Genomic DNA, 24,299 nt, shown 5'->3' on the forward strand with positions numbered 1-24,299 from the left:
ACATAGCCATCTATTAGAAGTATAAATAAATAATAAATAAATAAATAGAGTTTTATTGCTGCATATGAGGTACAATTAAGGGTGTAATGATAATGAAAATCGATTTTGATTTAAAAGTTGTGAGTGCAACGAATAGAACCATATAGCAGTGTGTTTATGTGTCGATTACCATATTATACATATAATATTCATAATAAGTGCAACAATTAATCATAAAGGAATCATTTAGATGCTTTTTTTAATTTAAAATTTTCCAATTGATAGGAATTTCAATTTCTCAATCTCAACAGCTGTTCAATGGGCTTGAGGAAAGTGGGCTTATGTTGAATCAAATTAAAACATCTACATTTGAAAACAATATCTACATTTACCCAATCAAAACAGGAATATTAGCAATATTTCAATTACACTGGGTAAACACCCACCATATTCAGGTTTTTAAAAACACAAATAAGGCCCCTGGGTCACTCATTTTTTTTAACCTGAATTTTTGGCTATATAAACTAGGGATGTAACGATAAGGGTGATATTGTGATATTAAAACTGCCACAATATCGTCGTCGTCATGTTCACAATATTTAAAAGGAACACATCTGTTAAAAAAAAGTCAGGTTGTGTTCCATTTGTGCAGTTCTAGCACCCTCTAGTGGCTAGTTTATTAGTGCAATTTAATTTTCATTAGGGATGTTTTGGCCTTCTATGTTTAAAATCTATGCTTATTGTCTGTCAGATAAAGGGGAACCTAATTTGCTTGTGAAGTGATATATGTGCTTTCATTAGCAAGTACCGTTTTTTTTTTTTTTTTTTACAATATTGTGTATCGTGATAATTATCGTACCGTGACCTTCATATCGTGATAATATCGTATCGTGATGTTTGGATATTGTTACATCTCTCTTTTTTTTTCCCAACTGTGTTTTCAATTTGACATTTGACTTTTTTTTTTTTTTTTTTTTTTTTTTTTGGAGGGTTGTTTTTCATGGAAATTTTGAACATGTTCAAAATTGCGACAAGAAAAAGCAGTAAAACTCACCAAACTGACTAAACGAACCCTGACGTGAAATCAACATTCGTTAGCGTCACAAGTGTTCGCCTCTCATTGTGATATAGACTGAATAGTAAAACTGAGGAAACTATTTAGTTTTTTATGGATACTTTTTAAAATTATATTTACAGCATATGTTTAGGTTTAAGGATGCAATTTTGCAACTAATGATTATTTCAGTAATCGGTTAATCTGCCGATTATTTTTTCGATTAATCGATGAATCAGATAAAAACACTACATTTCCATCCTCTTTTCAAAAATAGGACAGTGCACAAACAATCAATTATGATTCAGTTACTAGGGATGTAACGATATCCAAACATCACAATACGATACTATCACGATATTGTCGGGGGTTTGGCGTTATTTAAAAAAAGATCAAATATTGTTTAAAAAAAAAAAGAGAGAGCTCATACAAAAAAAAGCACATTGTGCTTTTGTACATAACAGCAATACATATAAACCACCTACAATCTCTAATAACAATATTGAGGCACTGACTTGCTAATGCAAGCACACATTGATCGCTTTACAAGCAAATTAGGTTCCCCTTCATCTGATAATTAGCATAGATTTTAAACATAGAAGGCCAAAACATCCCTAATGAAAATTAAATTGCACTAATAAAGTAACCCATAGAGGGTGCTAGAACTGCACAAATGTAAATCAACCTGACTTTTTTTTAACAGATGTGTTCCTTTTAAATATTGTGAACATGACGACGACAATATTGTGGCAGTTTTAATATCACAATATTGCCCTTATCGTTACATTCCTATCAGTTACTGGTTTTGGCTATAGCATGAGGAAAATAGGCAAAAATGTTGATCATTGTTTATCTTCCAAAGTAAAAGCAATTTGGTTTAAAATGAAGAGAATCAGTCTGCTTTCATGGAGGACGACAGAAATTGGAGATTATTTACTGTTGAGGAGCTGAAATTCCGAGCATTTGGACAATTTTAAAATAAAAAGATATCTAAACAATTCATCGCTGATCAAAAATTATTATCGATGAATTGATATTTGATTAGTCATCAATTAATCGAGTGAAATGTCACGTGTGCGTGTGTGTGCGCGCCTTTGTTTTTGCTACATTGTGGGGCCCATACACGTGCGTTTTTTCACCATGGGGACCAACTTGAAATTGTGGGGACATTTTGGCGGTCCCCACAAGTTTAGACCTCCTTTTGAGGGTCAAGACTTGGTTTCAGAGTTTAGGTTTGAATTGGGTTATGGTTGAGGTTAGGGTAAGGTTTGGGAGTAGGCAATCATTTTTGATGGTTGAGGTTAGGGAAAGGCATCATGTCAATGAGAAGTGCCCACGATGATACAAAGACAAATGTGTGTGTGTGTGTGTGTGTGTGTGTGGGTGTGTGTGTGTGTGTTTAGCACATATCAAATATTGATTGATTACAGCTTAATCTTGTTTGATGGTATTTACACGGCAGCCATCTGCTAATCTGTTAAAAGTTGTCAGACTAGAGCTGTTGAGAAACTTCTGTTTTCATTCAGCATTCTTTCTCTTCACTATTTCCTTCTCCACGCTTTTTGATGGCTCTCAAGTGGTCGTCTGGAGTTAAATGTGAGCACTCGTGAGTGTGACCGTTTTTTGTTTCTGCTTGAAAGACATGGTCGCACCTCTATTTGCCCTGCATGCTGCCAAGCAAGCTCCGTGTGCTGCTCCTGCACGTGTGCCAATATGTGTGCGTGCCGGATTGATGCCAAGATTGTGTTCTGCTGATCAGGACCACTAAGTGTTGGCCTGTGTCTGTGTGTTCAAAGACTAACAATTATGTAACCATTGACAAAGTCCAATATTTATGGTGGCTTGAGGTCCCGTGGCCACCAGTACAAATTTCATAAATAAATGTAATGAAATCAGCACCTTTCTGCTTTAATATCACAGCTCAACTTCCGAAAATAGGTGAGCTGTGATTGGTCGTTGCCTGAGCCCTGAGTAACTGTGATGTCATCTTCAGTTGACAGCAAGTGGCAAAATGGTCACCCCCGGAGATGGATAAAAACGGCTGGATTTTGCTGCATACCTCCTATTCCACAAATGTAATATTAATCTGAATGTCATGTTTAGACTCGGGATGTAACGATATCCAAACATCACGATACCGTATTATCACGATATGAAGGTCACGATACGATAATTATCACGATATCTTAGGGGGTGGTTGGCGATATTTAAATAAGATCACAATATAGTTAAGAAAAAAAAAAAGCTCATACATACTTTAGCTCATACTAAAAAAAAAAGCACAATATAAGCACAATATTGTGCTTTTGTGTAGGGATGCACAATAATATCGGTGGCCGATAATTATCGGCAATTATCGACCTATTTGATGTCCAACAGATAAATCAGATAATAGAGAAATCCGCCGAAAATTATCTGCAATTATCGGCCAATTTGACGTCAAACAGATAAACAATATAATAAAGAAATTTGCCGATAATTATTGGCAATTATCGACCTATTTGATTTCATACAGATAACCAAATAATGGAGAAATCCACCGATAATTATCGGCAATTATCAACCAATTTGACAGCATACAGAGAAACCAGATAAAGAAATTGGCCGAAAATTATCTGCAATTATCGACCAATTTGACAACAAACAGATAAACCAGATAATAATAAAAAATTGCCGATAGTTATCGTCAATTATCTACGAATTTGACATCATACAGATAAACCAGATATTTAAGAACTGTTTATCTGCAATTATCGACCTATTTGATGTCAAACAGATAAACCAGTTAATAGAGAAATCCGCCGATAATTATCGGCAATTATCAACCACTTTGACAGCATACAGAGAAACCAGATAAAGAAATTTGCCGATAGTTATCTGCAATTATCGACCAATTTGACAACAAACAGATAAACCAGATAATAATAAAAAATTGCCGATAGTTATCGTCAATTATCTACGAATTTGACATCATACAGATAAACCAGATATTTAAGAACTGTTTATCTGCAATTATCGACCTATTTGATGTCAAACAGATAAACCAGTTAATAGAGAAATCCGCCGATAATTATCGGCAATTATCAACCACTTTGACAGCATACAGAGAAACCAGATAAAGAAATTTGCCGATAGTTATCTGCAATTATCGACCAATTTGACAACAAACAGATAAACCAGATAATAATAAAAAATTGCCGATAGTTATCGTCAATTATCTACGAATTTGACATCATACAGATAAACCAGATATTTAAGAACTGTTTATCTGCAATTATCGACCTATTTGATGTCAAACAGATAAACCAGTTAATAGAGAAATCCGCCGATAATTACCGGCAATTATCAACCACTTTGACAGCATACAGAGAAACCAGATAAAGAAATTTGCCGATAGTTATCTGCAATTATTGACCAATTTGACGTCAAACAGATAAACCAGATAATAATTTTTTTTGCCAATAATTGACCTTTCGCATAAGCTCCTCCCCCCTTAGTTACTGTTGCTAGTCCGTCAAGCTTGGTGACTCCGACAGCACAAGCCGTGACGGGAAGACTTACACCGGCGTGTATTAGTGATTTCTTTTGGAGCAATACCAGTGCAATATCCTCCAGATCGAGGCAAAAAGGTTTACAATATGCAGTGGAGGGTTATAGTCATAATATTAAATTAGCCAGCGAAGGGGAAACATACAGGACGCACGCTAAATCTGAGAAAACCCCATGACCTATACTTCAGATGCAACCAGCACAGCATTATGGACCAGTCGTGCTCTTGTACTGCCGGGTAAGTTTTCTTACTTATATTAGTCTAGTATTGTTAAAATATGAGGATTACTGTTAGGTCAGCAAGTTAGCTAAACCTTGGTGTTTATAGCGAGCTAAACATTAGTGGGGGGGTTTTGTCTTTGAAAGCATCAGATCAGTCGTTATTCTTTGTCCATCATAAAAAAATATTTATGTCACCCTAGCCTTGGATTTAGTTAAGGTTAACAGCCTTCGAGCTGCTCCCTTGTCTGGTTCAACACTTGTACAGCAAGCACAAGGTTGGGATACTCCGGAGACGGGTGTCCATTCACAAAATGCTGCATGAAAAATGAAAACAAGATAAGCTCGGGGCACTTATTAGGACGCTAAGTTTTACAAAATGGACGACGCTTTGTGTTAACGTTAGCTCGCAACATTCAGACAAATGCAAAGGCTAACAGAAGACATTAAACTAACATTAACCACTGACTGAACAAGCTTAACTTAGATGGCAATGACATTCTAGTAATACTGTATATATTATTCATTAATAGTAACGACAATAACTTTGATATCGTTTTGTTATTGCCCCGAAAGCAAACTACACTACAGCTAGCTAGTTAGCCCGATAGAGTTAGCATAGTCTTACCTTAGCACAGTCCGATTTACATACTCCGCAGGCACACCGCTTCATCATTTTGGAGGTCCGGAGCTTGTTAATGGTTGTCACTCTTCCGTAAAGTTTTATGGTGGTTAGCAGTCTCGTAAGCCATCAAATAAAATCAATCAGACTATGGACGTCATCGAGAGCTGAGTAAAGCGTGACGGACAATGCTTACATAGCAACGGTTGCTAAATATGTGATTGGTCAATGCTCGTTTGGGGGCGGAGTTTGCGAAAGGTCAATTATCGTCAATTATCGACCTATTTGATTTCATACAGATAAACCAGATAATAGAGATATCCGCCGATAATTATTGGCAATTATCGACCAGTTTGATTTCAATTGTATTCAAGCAAATTTTGCAAACAGTTATCGGCTTACTTATCGGTTATCGACATCGGCACTTTCTAAACGATTACTTTATCGGTAATGGTTGAAAATAGCATTATCGTGCATGCCTACTTTTGTGCATAACAGCAATGCTTATAAACCACCTACAATCTCTAATAACAATATTGAGGCACTTACTTGCTAATGCAAGCACAAATTGCTTCACAAGCAAATTAGGTTCCCCTTCATCTGACAATTAGCATAGATTTTAAACATAGAAGGCCAAAACATCCCTAATGAAAATTAAATTGTACTAATAAACTAGCTACTAGTGGGTGCTAGAACTGCACAAATGGAAATCAACCTGACTTTTTTTTAACAGATGTGTTCCTTTTAAATATTGTGAACATGACGCCGCCGCCGATATTGTGGCAGTTTGAATATCACGATATTGCCCTTATCGTTACATCCCTAGTTTAGAATAGTGAAAAATACATGGCCTGAGCACCGACTGAAGCAGGTTTTCGTCCGTCGATCCGTGTCAATACATGCAGTCCTCAGTCTGTGTATTTTTTTGAGGCTTTGCGCCATAAAGCACTCACTGAAAATGTAATTACCTCTGTTTGTGTGCCTACCTCTGCTTAAAATGGATTTTGGCGTCTGAGAATAAAAAACTTCACTATTTCATCCATAGGTAAGCCTACATATATAATTATTAATTTTGTGAAAGTGATGTTTTAAATCAGGGCCAGTGTCTGTTCTGGCAGGGCTACCACCCAAAAAGGTTTAATGTCGGACCCTGCCGCTATTATTTTTGATGTGTGGGGAATTTAGCTTTATTGATATGTAGGGATGTAATGATAAGGGAAATATCACGATATTTTGATATTAAAACTGCCACAATATCGTTGTTGTCATGTTCACAATATTTAAAAGCAACACATCTGTTAAAAGAGTCAGATTGATTTCCATTTGTGCAGTTCTAGCACCCTCTGGTGGCTAGTTTGTTAGTGAAATGTAATTTTCAATAGGGATGTTTTGGCCCTTATATGTTTTAAATCCCCGCTATTGGTCAGATGAAGGGGAACGTAATATGCCTGTGAACCGAGTCAATATGTGGAGGAACTCAATGTGTGCGCGCATTAACAAGTAAGCGCCTCAATATTATTATTAGAGATCGTAGGGGGTTTATATGCATTGTTGTTATGTACAAAAGCAATATTGTGCTTTTTTTTTTTAGTATAAGCTCTTTTTTTTTTTTTACAATATTGTGACCTTTTTTAAATATTGCCAACCTCTCCACAATATCGTGATAATTCATATCGTGAGCTTCATATCGTGATATTATCGTATCGTGATGTTTGGATATCGTTTACATCCCTATTGATATGTAGCGATAGACTGATATGTTTTTTTTTCTCAAGGCCATATTGGTAGCGAAGGAGGCGCTAACCGATTATTTGGAGCCGATATTCATTTTCAGTAAAAGGGAAGCAAATATTGGCGTGAAACATTTTAAAAATACAAATTCTTGACTTCAACTTATTGAACAACTTTTCAAATGTGCAAAATGTTCAAGTTAGACATATTTTGATACACATATTTGTTTTAAAATTGTAACTAATAGTTCAGGGAGTTACCAGGGTCATCAGCGTCTTTAAAACCTTAAATATAAATAGCTCCGTATTATTTAGTCCTGTAAATAAAGCTTTCCAAAATTTGGGAATATCTGAAATGTTAAATTTTTTAATGTTTTTTGTTGTAATTTTAAATAATCACAACTAACAACATGGCTACCAACAGAGAGGGGCCATTTTACAAAAGCACCGTCAGTGTAACCAAGTTAGTGACTTTTCCATCCCTCTGGCGACTACTTTTCAATAACATGATTAGTGTGATGAATTTGTGTTAAGAAACAGACAATTAATAAAAAAAATAAAAAAAAAAAAAAAAAAAAAAAAGAGCAATGATGACAAGACGTTGAATCGGTAAGACTACCGAATGAACAATTCTGAGCTCTTAAAAAAAAAAAAAAAAAAAAAAAAAAAAGAAACAGACAATTATATGTTGCCAAAGTACTGATTTATAAACATTTTGTAAACTTTTGACCGCAGTACAGTCTGTGCTTCCAAGCCATGCCGAGGTCACCTTGCCTAACCTTTAAAGTCTAAAGTTAGAAGTGGATGCGGACGTTATCAATCTTACTCTTATTTCTGATCCACGCTGTTTAGCAGTTCATTGTCCAATTCTTTATTTTATACTTGCGTGTTTCTGTGTGTTTGGCATTTTAGGCGTGACGTACGTAATGGGCCTCTGAAAGGAATCCAATGCATGACCACAGAAAAACCTGCTTTGCAAGTGCAGAGAAAACAAACGCATCAATTTCACAGTATTGGGCTGCCTCTTCAAATTTTGTAACAAGTCATGTTAAGGCCCCAGGTCACCCGTCACCTGAGGTCGTTTGAACACTGAGGCTGACACTCGACATGAGGACATCGGCTTTCTCAGTCTTAAGTTATTTGCGCTGCCCAGAACCTATTTTCATGACATGTGCCGAGAATTTCCTCATGTAAAACACTAACGCAAAAAGGTATTTTGAGGACACAAAGGCTGTGTCTACGACCTGAGTAATTCGGCTGGCTAGCCAGCTGCAACAGGCTATTCTACGGTTGCCGTCACTTCTTTAGCCTGCAAACTCTTTAATCAACAGGCCTCTTTGCTTGTCTCTGAGTAAACAGTTGTATTAACTCTTTGACCGCCAAAAACAGTTAATGACGTATTCTAAAATCCTAATGAATGTCGCCATAAACGTTAATTGACGTTTATTACGTTTTGTTTTTTTTCTCTCTCAATAGGCAGCGCTGCCTTGTCATTGGAGTTGTGAAATCAAAAACAGCCACTAACTATGGCCAGCAGATGGCAGCATTTTATCTCTTCAATGGGCTGCTGGTTTATCGAATTACAATGAAACATGACAAATCTGATGCAATAGAAAATTTTCAAGGATAACATGAATGATCAAAGCCTTTATCACGTTAAATCGAATTCACACAGTCACTAAAAAATATTAGTGTCCAAAAAATGTGCAAAAAATGTATCTTTTCACAAAAAGCTCGTTTTCTCTATTTTTTTTTGTATTTTCGCTTATGTCACTCAAATGACCTATTTTCAAATGGTGACTACTAAAAAACGGAATAAGGTAGAAACATACTTTTTTTTCTCATGAAAGAATGGAATCCAATCTTTCATATGGTATCCACCACATTTATGTAGTCATAGCGCACAATATTCTGTTTTCTTTGAAAGATGAGTAAAAATGCTCGAAATCGGCTGGCACTGTCGGGGTTGTTTTTTGGATAACGTTTGGCAGTCAAAGAGTTAATATAAACTAGGACTGGGTGATATATTGTTATCATATCAATATGTAGATATGAACATTCAAGATATTAATATCGAAAGTGAAGACAATATCAGTCGTGGACTTTACACGCTCGCGCTGCATATACAGCTCAGGCCAACCAATCACATACCTTGGTTCAAGTTTGCTGCTGGTCAACAACTAAAGCCAGCCAATGTCATTTTACAGCGAGGGGGAGGAGAGAGACACACATACATTGAAATGCCCAACACACGTGAAAAGCTAATTTTTGTGTCATAAACGCGAGACAGCCGTGTGTCGTCAAGCCGTAAAAATATATATAAGCGAAATGCGCATTTTTTGCACATGTGAAACTCAAGTAAAAAAAATATATATGTTGGCTGCGAAAGAAAGTAGCCGATATTATAATATTAAATGATAGAGATGAGAGTGCTGAAAGCGTACTCTCGTAACTTGTACACAAGCTTATAGGGATTGTTTAAAAGACTTTAAGCCTTAAATGACAAAATGACATGATTTTAACTGCCTCAATGGAGTTTATAGGCAAAAAAAAAACATATTGCAAAGCTACTCTTAGACGGAAGAGTATGCTTCTAAACCTCCCATTCATTCTTCACATTTTCCCAACAGAAAAGAAAAGTCCAGACGGACATAAAAGATGGGCTAAAATAAAAATTTTAAAACCCTTCTTAGACACGTTTATTTTGTCAATATCGTGAAACTGAGGGAACAGGTGGAGGCTAAGAACAGAAAGCTAGCTAGCTCGAGTTGGTGACATAATGCAATCCATTTGACTTCACCAGATTCTTCATTTTAAGTGTTTTTCCAGCATTTACTGCAGCCTCTTTCTGTTCTTGTTTGCTTCTGGGAGTTTCTCCCTTTCATCTCATTTTCAGACCTTAACTCTATTGAGTTAAGGTCTGGCGATTGGTGTCAGTGTGTTTGTTGCATGATGAAGCTTTACTCAATTAGTGTGTACGCAACTATCTGTACATTGCCATGCAAAATGCCTTTGTAGACTTCCGAATTCATTCTGCTGCTTCCTGTTATGTTCTGAGGTTGGATCCCAAAAGCGGAGACACAAATTAGTTTTTAACTCTTTCTTCACGTAACATCGAGAGGCGTAGAACAAACTTGACTAGACGAGAAACAATGAAGCCAGATGCTGTTACATCAGTTCAAAACAGACACTTGACACACGGTCATGCACAAGGGTAATGCCATCATGAGTTACATCATCAATAAATACTTCACAGATGAGCTTGTATTTTGGAGCATTTCTTTCTCCATACTTTGGCCTTTCCATGTTTGGTAGAAGTTAGCCTCATCAGTCCATAAAACTTTGTTCCAAAACTTTTGTGGCTCATCACTGTACCTCTTTGCAAAATCCAGTCTAGCCTTCCGATTATTTTTGCTGAGTGTTTTGCATTTTGTGGAATGGCATGTATTATGAATGTATATTGTTTTGAAATCTTTGAAGAGTGGATTATGATACCTTCACTTCTGCCCTGTGGAGGGTGGCAGCGACGTCATTGACTATTGTCTTTGAGTGTTTATTCACAGCTCACACAATGTTCCTGTTCTCAACTGCTGTTGATACACTTGGCCAACCTGTTTGGAGTCTGTTGCTCAGTACACCAGTAGTTTCTTTTTCAGGAGATTTCAAATTACTGTCTTGGCTTTATGCCCAATATCTCTGATCGAGTTTCCCTCTCCTCTCAACTTCAAATTGGTTAGCTTCTCTCCCATAGACAGCTCTCTGGTCTTCATGTTTGCTTAAAAGCAAAGCCAAAAACAAGCACTAGATAATGTTTACGCAACCAATCTAAAAGGCACCGGAGCAACCAAACCAATCCTCAAACCAGTGTGCGCTGCTGCGAATAAATTACCCAGCATTGGCTCGGTGCCTTTTGAATCCAGCACTGGGTTGGCTATTCCACCCAATTTGGGTTACATCAGACCCAGCATTTTTTTAGAGTAGATATCACCATACATGATACACCTAACCGACTAATAAATTATTTTATTTTTTTACACTCTCTCGTAAAACATAAGTCATGGCATCATGTTTGTTTCAGAAAAGGGGCTGTCAGTGCCAGTCTGGGGCTCCGGTCCCTGGCCTCCATCCCGTTGTTGCCCCCTGAGGTTTCGGAGTTTGTGAAGGGTGCGGCAGACGAATGCAAGCCCAGTGGCGTGCATGTTGTGACGGGCACGCCAGAGGAGACAGCTAACATCCTGGCATGCCTGGAGAAGGAAGGAATGGTCAAGAAACTCCCTAAATATGAAAACTGGTAAATTGATAGATTAAGAGCATGGAAGTTTCACATCAGTACTGTATTGAGCTGCAAATTGTGCTGCTTGTGAAAGTTGGCTGGCGCGCACAGACCCAAAAGACGTGGCCCGGGTGGAGAGTAAGACGGTGATTGTGACCAAAAGCCAGAGAGACACCGTCACCATCCCCGCTGGAGGAGCCAAGAGCCAACTGGGCAGCTGGATGAGCGAGTCCGACTGGCAGAAAGCAAGACAGGAGCGTTTCCCAGGATGCATGGCAGGCATGTTGGAAAATGCCATTTATGGACACTCTTTATGGATTATTTCTACTCTTTTATTTTCATGATGTAAACTATGAGTTATGTAAAACTCTTAAGTAGTGCAATCATTACTCATTAGTTCACCTAAAACCTAATAAAAATCCCATTACCCTTCACTTTAACCGGATACTTCAGAGTCTCGCCAGAGTCGTGAACTTCAGAAGGTCAGGAGACCAGAGGAAAGGTCAAAGGAAAGAAAGATGAATCCAAGTGAAATCCAGCACCAACTAAACACCACCTGCCACCCACATGGTTACAAAACCAGAATCTTACGCCAACCCCAGAAACCTCTCGTTGTAGTTTCAATACAACATACTTTACTTTTACTTGCAGTATTAAATTAGATTTTCTGATACCTGCAGAAACCCTATATATTAATTGCAATTAACAGATATATCTATTTCACATCGTTTTATTAGTTATGTTATATTCAAGGTGACATTGATCATGAATAGATGTGCAATTCTGCAAATAGCAGCTGCAACACAGAAGGGGCAAGTGTCTTATTTGATGGGAGAATGCATTGCAATGAGTTCCATCAGTCAAATACATTTTCATCTTTCCCCATTGACCACTAACTGAAAGCTGACCTGTTTTTTTTGTTTTCTTAATTATTTTTTTGTGCTTTTTTACCACTCTACAGGTCGCACTATGTATGTTATACCTTTCAGTATGGGGCCAGTGGGTTCCAGTCTTGCAAAATACGGAGTCCAGGTACTGCACCCAAAAAATAATACATACTGTGTATATATATATATATATATATATATATATATATATATATATTTATATTTATTTATTTATTTATTTTTTACTGTAAAGTAGGGCTGGGCAATAAATCAAATTAATTCGATACATCGTCATTGTAAAAAATCGAATCGTTGAAAATTAGCTAAATCGTGAAATCGAGTTTTGTCTTCTGGATGAATAAAAGCTGTTGTTCTTATGTTCTGTTACATCCAAATGTTTTTATGTGTTGTAATTTTGCACAAGTGGCAGAATGCTGCTGGATGGGTGGTTTACAAGACATGTTTACAATAGCTACCAACTAATTAATTGTGGCATTTAAGCACAAACTATGAATGTTAAGTGTATGTTAAAACTGATCTAGAATCAGTATACGTTAATGGTCTCTGAACATTTTGCACAAAAATTCTTTTTGAATAAATGAAGCCGTTAAATAAACATTTGTTGGATTTATTAGGTTTAAAACCATTAAAATCGTAATCGTCCTGAATGACTCCAAAAATCGAGATGTTATTTTTTGGCCATATCGCCCAGCCCTACTGTAAAGTAAGAAGTGTTTTGTCCTTTGTTAAGGTAACTGACTCGCCATACGTCGTGGCCAGTATGGGCATCATGACCCGAATGGGCACACCTGTTCTGAATAAGCTTGCAGAGGGAGTGGAGTTTGTCCGTTGTCAGCATTCTTTAGGGCGACCTTTCCCACTCAAAGGTAAGCATTACATTACGACGATGAAGTGGTTTCTGTGTGTGTAAATTCTTCAGGATTTTTTATTTTTAAATGTAGCATATGTATTCGTTCAGCGATGTTGGAGAGTCCTAACATTGATGTCATTAGTGACTTGATGGAACAGTCCTAAAATAGTTCAGGCCCTACTTGGAGGAAAGGAATTACTTTGTGATCTTTCCAAATTTTAAATCTGAACGGAAGGCCATGACTTGTGGAGTCCCGCAAGGGTCAGTCATTGGGCCCCTTTTGTTCAGTCTGTATATTAACCTTGGGTCAAATGCTCAGAACGACAATGTTGGCGATGGTGATGCAGATGACACATTTGTCAATGTCAGGGTTACCTGTTTGACGTCTATTAAACACGACACAAAAAGGAGAGAAGACACTCAGTTCAGGAGAGGAGAGGAACTGACTGATACAATTCACTCCTGCACTCTCTGAAGATTCCTCTCCTCACCCTCTCTATTTATTTGGTTTTCCACGCCCCTAGTTACATGGGTGTTCCAACCCTAAAAATGCAAATGCAAGGCATAGTTGGAACACAGTGTACTTGTTTGTCGACGTGTTGTGCATGTGAGTGGAAGATTGTTGAGTATGTAAGGGAAATCGGTCCAATTAATTATTAAATCAATAATTGTTAATTATTAAATCAATAATCAATTGGCTCATTAATTGAAGGAGACTCAAACTTAATATTTAAATTAAGTTGAGCTTGCCTGCGGAGCACCACATCTCTTTTTGATAATTTTATCAGGATAACAGATGAGAACCTCGTTGAATCAGTCATTAAAATGAAGGTTGTGCCCTTACTACAATTTTGTGAGTTCTTTGTTCAGCTTAGAGGTCACTATAAATTGATGAAACACACACACAGTAAACCAGGTTTTGAGTTTTGTGCACGTTTATTCTCTAACCTAGGTGGGATAATCTACTTAGAATTTAAAGAAGCAAAACTAACTACTATGATAGGAAATGAAACGAGAACTAAAATAATAAAAATAATCAAAGGAGAAGAAAAGAAGAAAAGCGAAACGGCCTTAGCCAAGGTGATGGATTTCTTAAATCAAACCAACATGGGACCCACAATCAACCTAGTTTGCACCAATTTGTACTAGGGCGAAGGCCTGCAAAGTTGCACTTACAGATGGGGTTGGTCTGAGAAGCAGGACCCTGGATGGAGACTCGCCAAGCCCGTTTGAAGAAGGGATGAAGAAGGTTCAGTTCAGAAGAGGAGCAGAATTCGTCCGGCTGGCCAGCTGAGCTTCACGGGGTCAACCTGCTGGCTGGGAAGAGGCCCTTTTTGGTTGAGGCCTCAGGGTGCCTGGAAAGGCAACATCCGTTTGAGCCTTGTGCAGGGACCAAAAGCAGCGTGTTTCGCCGCGCCTGTCGCAACACGCGATGGCTTCCGTGCGTTGCCGTGTGCTGGAGGTTAAGCTAGCTGGGCTCGCTCTTTGTCTGGCAGCAGGAACAGAAGGTCCAGGGGCCCAAAAGAGAGGAGCCAAGAGAGAGCCAAGAGAGAGAGCAGCAAGCAGGGAGCGTGCTTTTAAATTGGGAGGGCGGCGGCCTCCACACCAGGGGTCCGGTGAGACCAAAGTGGAAAGTTACCAGCTTAGAGAGGGTTTTGGTAGACTAATCAGATTGAATCTGGATCCCATGTTTGTTGAGATTCTAAGGTCAGAATTCAACCAATGCAACACGTACAATTGAATACCTCAAATGAAATGTTACCTAGCTTACACTGTTAAAACGTGCATACCCATGAAAGTTTAGTGGAGAATCTGCCACTGCAATGGAACATTTTCGTGACATTTCATGGAGTCAACATTTCACAAATGGCAAACATAACATTTCATAATTCTTGTTCTGTTGCAAAATAAGAAAGTCAAGTTTCTAAGAAGGCTTTTACTGTTCTGATTTGTGTGTGTGTGTGCGTGTCAGTCAGAACATGTGTGGCTGTTTGTGGGGGATGTTCTTGTCCTCCCCACCCACCACGGTGGCATGTCCAGGCCACAGGAGTGGAATTTCTTTGTAACTGAGGTTGTAAAAAGTTACAACCGGCCGATAATCGTTACAAGTACATCTGTGGTCAAGTTTGCAATCATTTCAAAACAGACAACAGGTGGACTTAGGTAAGATGTTCTTGTTCTTGTTGTGCTCTTGAGTCATCTTAATATAGCCAGGCTATGAATGTAAGTGGGAACAGAGGAAAGCATTCTTCATTGTAAGCAGAAGCAATTCTTCTTTGCAGTAAATGTATGATAACTTAAAATTCACAATTATTCCTACAGTCAATGTCCCCAAATGACAGCTGTAGAATAGATTTCAAAATTCTGCTACTGGTCTATAAATCATTGAATGGGTTGGGTCCTGAATATGTTCAAGAAATGCTGATTGAATAGAACCCCAGTAGGGCTCTGAGATCTGCAAACTTATGTCAATTAGTGGCAGAGTTCAAAGTAAACATGGTGAAGCTGCATTTAGCTGTTTTGCTGCACACAAATGGTATAAGCTGCCAACATAAGTCAAGTCAGCCTGGATGTAAATGCTTTTAAATGCAAAAAAAAAAGAAAAAAAAAAAAAAAGACTTTTTTTTTTTTTTTTTTTTTTTTTCCTTATACCTTTTGATTAAGGTCTTCTAAACATTTGTAATTTCTGTCTTCAGCCCCGCTAGTCAACGCATGGCCCTGCAACCCAGACAAGGTGCTGATCTCTCACCTGCCAGACACCAGGCAGATCTTGTCGTTCGGCAGCGGCTACGGAGGAAACTCCCTCCTAGGGAAGAAGTGCTTCGCCCTCCGTATTGCCTCACGCATCGCTAAGGATGAAGGATGGCTGGCAGAGCACATGCTGGTGAGAAAATAGTTAAACCCTGTATCGTGGTGGATCCACACTAAAAACAGTTGGGTCAGTAATAACCTAAAGTGGGTAAAAAAAAAATGGCCCCACCCAACTTTTGAGTAATTTAACACAAAAAGGGTCATATTAAATTAATAATCCACAAAGTAACCCAATCTGTTGGATTATTTATAGGTTATTCTTTTGAACCAACTTTTGGGTTAATTGAATAACCCAATTGAATTGGTTCAACAATAAACTGACCCAACTTTTTCAGTTATATAAATTTGTCTATGTCAGTTTGTTGGGTTGTTTTGTTGTTTATGTGTGGGTTATTCATTTGACCCAACTTTTTGGGTTAATAGAATAACCAATTGAATTGGGTAAAAATGAGCCAACCCAACTTTTTCAGTTATTTAACCCCAAAAGGGTCAGATTAAATTAATAACCCACAAAGCAACCATATTTTTTGGGAGTTGACCGGACCTTTTTGGTTAAGTGAATAATACAAAAAGTTGAGTTGGTCACATTTGACTAGTGTTGTTCCGATACCGTTTTTTGGCTCCCGATACCGATTCCGATACCCAGCTTTGCAGTATCGGCCGATACCATACCGATGCCTAAGGTTTTTTTTCTCCTTAACATGAAAAAGCTGTCCTGCCATTGGTTCAGAGCATTCAAGGGCCAATAGGATATCTTAGATGGGCATGCAGTGAACATGTCACATATCAGTGAATGTCGTGCACGAGCAAGACACAAGATGCTGCATCCAAAATTATATATTAGCGTTGGAATGAATTGTATCGGCATGTTTCTTATGAGTACTCACCGATACCAATACCACTTTAATGCAGTATCGGCACCTCTGCCGATACCAGTATCGGTATCGGAACAACACTACTTTTGACCCAATTTGGGTTATTTTTGACCCAACTATTATTATTAAAAAAAAATACTCAAAACATTCAGGTTAAAAAAAATAACCCAATTTAAGTCAAAAGGAACCGACCTGCCACTTTGGTCAATTTGATCTTCCTGGGTTGTTTTGTTTTTGTACCATCCATCCATCCATCCATCCATCCATTTTCTTATTCCTCACAAGGGTCGTGGGGGTGGTGGAGCCAATCCCAGCCGTCTTCGGGCATTAGACGGGGTACACCCTGAACCGGTTGCCAGCCAATCACAGGGCACACAGAGATGAACACGCATCCGCACTCATAAGCACAACTAGGGACAATTCGGAGCCCAAGCATGGCAATTAACCTGCCATTCATGTCTTTTGGAATGTGGGAGGAGACCGGAGTACCTGGAGAAGACTCACTTAGGCACGGGGAGAACATGCAAACTGCACCCAGGAAGGCGGAAGCCTGGACTCGATCTTGCGTCCTCAGCACTGGGAGGTGAACATGCTAACCAGTCATCCACCGCCCTTGTTTTTGTACCAATTTGTGTTATTTGGCACAAAACGACCCTTTTGGGGGGAATATTTTGTTTAAAACAACCCAGAATGTTGGGTCAAATTGACCCAAGGTGTGGATTGGTCCTTTTTTGACTCAAAATTGGGTTATTCTATCTTGACACAACAGATTTTAGAGTGTTTAATACGTTCTACACTTACTCGCAATAGATGAAAAGTTGAGAGACCATTTTTTGTTTTTTTAATTAGTTTTTCCGATCTCTCATACACACAATACGATAAACCATGCAGGCGGACACTAATACAAACAACTGATTTTGTGTCCATACGAAACACAAAGAGTGATTTTTAATATTTTGCCGGCTCAGATCTTGGGCATCACCAACCCTCAGGGAGTGAAGCGTTACGTGGCGGCAGCATTCCCAAGCGCCTGCGGTAAAACCAACTTGGCAATGATGAAACCATCTCTGCCAGGCTGGAAGGTGGAGTGTGTGGGCGATGACATCGCCTGGATGAAGTTTGACGCCCAAGGTGAGAGTTGCTGGACTTTTAATCTGCTCTGTGTCACTTCATCTCACCTGCTTTCCATTCCGCAGGAAAGCTGAGAGCCATCAACCCTGAGAACGGCTTTTTTGGTGTCGCTCCGGGAACCTCTGACAAGACCAACCCTTATGCAATGAGCACCATAGCCAAAAACACCGTGTTTACCAACGTTGGCGAGACCAGCGATGGAGGGGTATGGTGGGAGGGTCTGGACCCTCCCGCGGCTGGCATCACATTGACGGATTGGCACGGCAAAACCTGGAAGCAAGGTATCGTCATAAGACAGGTGCTAAAATTATACTCACTGCCCACCGGATTAGCGAAAGAGTGGGAATATAAAGTTTGCATTTGCACTTAACTCAAATTTATTTATCGAGCACTTGAACTCTTTGACCACCAAAATCGTTGAATAACGTTTAGTAAAATCACGATGTATACCGCCATAAACGTTAAGTGACGTCAACAACTTTTATTTTTTATTTTTATTTTTTTATAATATATCAGTGGTCAGTACAACGTCCAAGTGCAGCGCAGCTAGGTCAATGAGTGGTGAAATCAAAAATACCCACTAACTATGGCCAGCAGATGGCAGCATTGTATTTCTTTTCAATGGGCTGCCGGTGTATGGAATTACTCAACTCAACTCATGTTTATTTAACCTCGCAGCAGTAGCTGCTCGGGCCCTAACTAGAGCTGCGAATTACAATGAAACATGACGCAATCTGATGAAATAGAAAGTTTTCAAGGCTGACATGAATGATCAAAGCCTTTGTAACATTAAACCTAAATTGACGGAGCGTCACTAAACAAAAAATATTCATATCAAAGTCACTGTTGTGGAGAAAATGTATCTTTTCAATTTTCGCTCAATGTCACTCAAATGACCTATTTTCAAATGGTGATTACTAAGAACAGAATAAGCTAGAAACCTACTTTTTTTCTAATGAAAGAATGGAATGTGATCTTTCATGTGGTACCCATGTTGTATATGTAGCAACAGAACACAATATTCAGTTTGCTTCGAAAAATGAGTTAAAATTCTCAAAATCCGCTGGCATTGGGGGGTTGTTTTTTGATAACGTGTGGCAGTAAAAGAGTTAAGACAATCATTGCTGCATACAAAGTGCTGTATATGGAGTCAAAAAAGGTCATAATTAACAGTCATCTGCAAGGAAATACCATGTTTTCTTAAAATGGAACCCAAGGACAGCAAATACAGTGAAAGCAGCAGGGGCCCCAAAATTGAACCCTGTGGCACACCATACGGCATTGTGGCAAAGCAGGACTCAGAACAACCAAGGCTAACACAAAACGTTCTGTCAAATAATGACTTCACAAAAACTTTTATAAAGTTCCAACTTTCATTCAAATTCACTTGTGGAAATGCCTTTATTTTCTTGTATTTGATTACTATGAATAAAATATGAATATTATGAAATATTATATTATGACATTTTTTCCTTAAAAAAATACATTAAAAAAAATTGGAATTCAAAACATGTTTTAATGTTGTCGCCAGTGGGCCTCAACCACACACTAGTTCAGAAGCCTTTGAACCTTGACCAAGTCTGAAAACTCGGTATTGTGTACTGTCCTGCAATCTCTTGACGTATGACGCAGATGGGATGTTTGCTCTTAGCTCAGGTTCAATGTGCATGTTGAAATTGCCAATGCACAACAACATACGGGAAACGCGGGTTCAGATTCCAGTCGTGTGATGGAATGCTGCTCTCTAAGGCTTTTTAATGTTCTTCTTGTTGCAAATAATTACCTCCTCAATGGGAAAGTTGTTTTTTTAATTGACTCGTGCAGCTCCAGAAACATGTCAGCAGCAGCGTGCGTATGCACGACTCAGCTGATTTCAGCTCATTTCCGCACAAACTCAACTGTCCACTAAGTCAGTTTAAGTTGTTGAAATGATGATGTTAAAAGGCAAATGTTTGTTTTGTCTTTGTTGTAAACAGGAAGCGGCACACCTTGCGCCCACCCCAACTCGCGCTTCTGTGCGCCGGCAGCTCAGTGCCCCATCATTGACCCTCAGTGGGAGAGCGAAGATGGCGTTCCCATCGATGCCATCATCTTCGGTGGTCGGAGGCCGCAAGGTGGGTTCAACATGAAACACTAATGCCATCTAGTCGCAGATAATTACCACAGCACAAATCAGACTCAATGTTTCACACTTCATATAGCTGTTTGGAATATCTTTTGACTTCAAATAACCATGAATTATTTACTATAAAATTACTGTCAGTGAACTAAAATACACAACCACGTTTGTATTTGGAAACCATATTTGTCCAATTTTATGTTGATCAGTATGAAAAACTTGAGAAACATATTTTACATATTTTTGAGATGTTTGCTTTTATTGTCTATTTTATTTATTTTCCTGATGCTATTGATGGACAACTAAATTTCCCCTTACAGAGATTAATAAAGTATCTATCTATCTATCTATCTATCGATCGATCGATCGTATCGCACGTTTATCTATCGTATCGTATCGCACATTTGTCTACCGTATCGCACATTTATCTACTGTATCGCACATTTATTGATCTATCTATCGTATCGCACATTTATCTATCGTAACGCACATTTATCTATCGTAACGCACATTTATCTATCGTAATGCACATTTATCTATCGTATCACACATTTATCTATCTATCGTATCGCACATTTGTCGATCTTATTGCACATTTATCGGTCTATCGTATCGCACATTTATCTGTCTATCGTATCGCACATTTATCTGTCTATCGTATCGTACATTTATCTATCGTGTTGCACATTTATCTATCGTATCGTATATTTATCTATCGTATCGTACATTTATCTATCGTATCGTACATTTATCTATCGTATCGCACATTTATCTCGTATCGTACATTTATCTATCGTATCGTACATTTATCTATCGTATCGCACTTTTATCTATCGTATCACACTTTTATCTATCGTATCGCACATTTATCTATCGTAACGCACATTTATCTATCGTAACGCACATTTATATATCGTATCACACATTTGTCGATCTTATTGCACATTTATCGGTCTATCGTATCGCACATTTATCTGTCTATCGTATCGCACATTTATCTGTCTATCGTATCGTACATTTATCTATCGTGTTGCACATTTATCTATCGTATCGTATATTTATCTATCGTATCGTACATTTATCGGTCTATCGTATCGCACATTTATCTATCTATCGTATCGCACATTTAACTATCGTATCTATCGTATCGTACATTTAGAACCAATATAACGTGCGATTATTTTGTGATTAATCACAAGTTAACTATTGAAATCATGCAGTTAATTACAACTTAAAATTGTAATCGACTGACAGCCCTAATATATAAACAGCATATGCATTCATGTATGCATGTATATTTGTGTGTGGATATGCAGTACGACGTGGACTTTAAATGAGTCTTAAGTTGCATTAAATTAGATTTACTGATATCTGCAGAAATCCTGTTCATGGGGGATAAGGTAAATATGTTAGTGTTTATAAGTCACTCAAAATTTCTTGCAATTTAGTGTCATCCGTCTGTCTAGTATGTGTGTTTTTTGGCAGTTGTAGTATTAGTAATCATGGAAATTAATGGAAAAATGGCCACTTCAACCCAAAATGACAGACTGCCTGTTTTTAAGTCATGGGTTCTTCACACTTTTTTCCGAGTCGACTCGTAATACACATGACTACCAAAGTGAAACTGGTTTGAGAGTTTTTTTTTTTTTTTTTTTTTTTTTTAATGAAATCTTGTCAGCTTCTACTTGGCCAAGTGTGTGGCGTGAGGTTTGGGCGGGGTGGCGTAGCACAGTCGCTTACTTCCGGTGGCAGCATTTCAAATGACATTTTTTTCTGAATCGAGGACAACATCAATTAAATTTTATTTGATTATTTTCAATTTGAAACACATTTTTTCCGCCCCACCCTCCACTTGAGAAATGACTGCTCTTATTGTGCTTATGTTCACTTCAAATTCTGCTGCTATCCAGTTGTGGTCATGTGTTGCTCATTTCTCGATGGACAATTCATGACTCTTAGTGGCTTGATTATCCTTGAAATCTTTCAATCTGCCAATCTAAGGTCTTAAAGCCACTCAATGAGAACGTTGCTATATTTTGGGGGGTAAATTGTCACAAATTGGACCTAGTCTGCAATTGGAGTAAAATGTTTTATACTTAATTGCAAAATGTCAATTACAACATGGTCCATATTGGATACCATATTTAGTGAAAGCAAGCTCTTAAATGTAATCAAAGTGGCCTTTTTGGATGTCTCTATTATGTTTTGTGTTTGTTCCAAATAAAAAAAAATTTACTTATCAGATGAAATGTTGTAATCAGGAGTACCTCTGGTTTACGAGTCTTTCAACTGGCAACACGGCGTGTTTGTTGGGGCCGCAATGAGGTCTGAGGCCACAGCAGCCGCTGAGCATAAAGGTACACGCACACTCGCATGGATTAAAATGAACAATGACAACTTTGTGGTAAATACATAACAAATATTCAGACCAAATAACGTGAAATTGAATGATTTCCCGTTATTTTATTTTTTTGATTAATTAAACAGGACAAAAATATGTGAACATGAGTTTTACCAATTTCAAATAGACTTACAAACAGTTTCTTTTCCAGAGCCTTAACTACTTAGTCGTCCCTGTTAAAGGACGGAGTGGGCCGTTTGTAGCCCGTGGGCCGTACTTTGTCTACCCCTGCCCGAAAAGACACTTTTGTTTGTTTTGCAATTGTTATATAAGCTATAATAAAAATAAAGGGTGACTTTATTGAAGTTGTTGAACGTTCCCTCCAGGAAAAGTGATCATGCACGACCCCTTCGCCATGCGGCCGTTCTTCGGCTACAACTTCGGCGACTACCTCGCCCACTGGCTGAGCATGGAGACCCGAAAGACCCCGACTCACCTGCCCAAAATCTTCCACGTCAACTGGTTCCGGAAGGACCCCGCCAGCGGCGCTTTCCTCTGGCCGGGCTTCGGCGAAAATTCCCGCGTGCTGGAGTGGATCTTCAAGCGCTGCGGTCGGGAGCGCCACGACGAGGGCGCCCGGAAGAGCGGCATCGGCTGGCTGCCGGAGGACGGCGCCATCGACACGCGGGGGCTGGGCGGCGACGTCGACATGGGCGCGCTGTTCGACGTGCCCAAGCCCTTCTGGCAGAACGAGACCAAGGAGCTGAGGGCGTACTTCGGCCAGCAGGTGGGGGCCGACCTGCCTGCTCAGGTGGAGGCGGAGCTGAAGGCCCTGGAGGAGAGGGTTCACGCGTAACCACGCCGACAGGAAGTCAGCAATGACACACTAGGGTGGCAATCAGAATTGGCACACTTTTTTTTTTTTTTTTTTTAAATATTATGACACTGACAATTGCAGCTTTAGGTACAACTGCCTTAATAAATCATCATGCTTAATTTTGATTGGGTTAATAGTGTAACATCAATATCATAGTTTGCAGTGAAGTAGAGGTATTATAGGAAGCGATATTATATTATGGTGGTTGAGTGGTTAGCACGTCCGCCTCCCAGTACTGAGGACTCGGGTTCGAGTCCAGGCTCCGTCCTTCCTGGATGAAGTTTGCATGTTCTCCCCGTGCCTGCGTGGGTCTTCTCCGGGTACTCCGGTCTCCTCCCACATTCCAAAGACATGCATGGCAGGTTAATTGGGTGCTCTGAATTGTCCCTAGGTGTGCTTGTGAGTGTGGATGGTTGTTCGTCTCTGTGTGCCCTGCGATTGGCTGGCTAGCAGTTCAGGGTGTACCGCCGCCCAATGCCAGATGAGATAGGCTCCAGCAACCCTTGCGAGGAATAGGAATGTAACGATAAGGGCAATATCGTGATATATTAACTCATTCACTCCCAGCCATTTTCACAGAAGCAGTCCCGTTCGCTGCCGGCTGTTTTACTGGATTTTGACAGATTTTGCAAGGCCCACAGAGTATTGTGTTCTATTGCTAAAAAAGCATGGAACCTATCAAAAGAAAGATTAAAGTCTCTTCTTTCATCAGGAAAAAAAAAATGTTTCTATCTGTTTCCGTTTTGCAGAAATTAGCATTAGAAGAGAGCTAAGTTTCATCAGTTTTCACAAATCTATTCAAAATTGTAAGTAATTGAGCTTTTTTTTTTCTACATGGCCCTGGTTGATCTCCTTTGCTCGTTTGTGTAATAACTACCATTTCTGCAACCGTTCTTTGCAGTTGAGAGGCTGCATCAAAGCCTTCTGTATGCTCTAGCATAAAAAATAAAAAATAAAAAAT

General features: G+C 38.9%; 2 protein-coding genes across 2 annotated transcripts in view; one reads left to right on the forward strand and one right to left on the reverse strand.

Annotated features, from left to right (window-relative positions):
- The window catches only part of psme1 (proteasome activator subunit 1), a 19,104-nt gene extending 13,510 nt beyond the window's left edge, over positions 1-5,594 (reverse strand). Inside the window, exon 1 of the mRNA XM_077508665.1 lies at positions 5,430-5,594. Coding sequence (XP_077364791.1) covers positions 5,430-5,477 — 48 coding nt within the window. The 5' untranslated portion in view covers positions 5,478-5,594. The remainder of the gene's footprint in view (positions 1-5,429) is intronic.
- Positions 1-24,299, forward strand: part of pck2 (phosphoenolpyruvate carboxykinase 2 (mitochondrial)) — a 26,574-nt gene that overhangs the window by 792 nt on the left and 1,483 nt on the right. The window contains exons 2-11 of the mRNA XM_077508664.1: positions 11,232-11,444; positions 11,521-11,705; positions 12,388-12,458; positions 13,065-13,200; positions 15,881-16,068; positions 17,839-18,001; positions 18,067-18,282; positions 19,978-20,115; positions 22,382-22,477; positions 22,848-24,299. The exon at positions 22,848-24,299 is cut by the window's right edge and continues 1,483 nt beyond it. Coding sequence (XP_077364790.1) covers positions 11,232-11,444; positions 11,521-11,705; positions 12,388-12,458; positions 13,065-13,200; positions 15,881-16,068; positions 17,839-18,001; positions 18,067-18,282; positions 19,978-20,115; positions 22,382-22,477; positions 22,848-23,317 — 1,876 coding nt within the window. The 3' untranslated portion in view covers positions 23,318-24,299. The remainder of the gene's footprint in view (positions 1-11,231; positions 11,445-11,520; positions 11,706-12,387; positions 12,459-13,064; positions 13,201-15,880; positions 16,069-17,838; positions 18,002-18,066; positions 18,283-19,977; positions 20,116-22,381; positions 22,478-22,847) is intronic.

The sequence above is a fragment of the Festucalex cinctus genome, chromosome 20, assembly GCF_051991245.1.
Source record: "Festucalex cinctus isolate MCC-2025b chromosome 20, RoL_Fcin_1.0, whole genome shotgun sequence".
In the NCBI taxonomy this organism is placed as follows: Eukaryota; Metazoa; Chordata; class Actinopteri; order Syngnathiformes; family Syngnathidae; genus Festucalex; species Festucalex cinctus.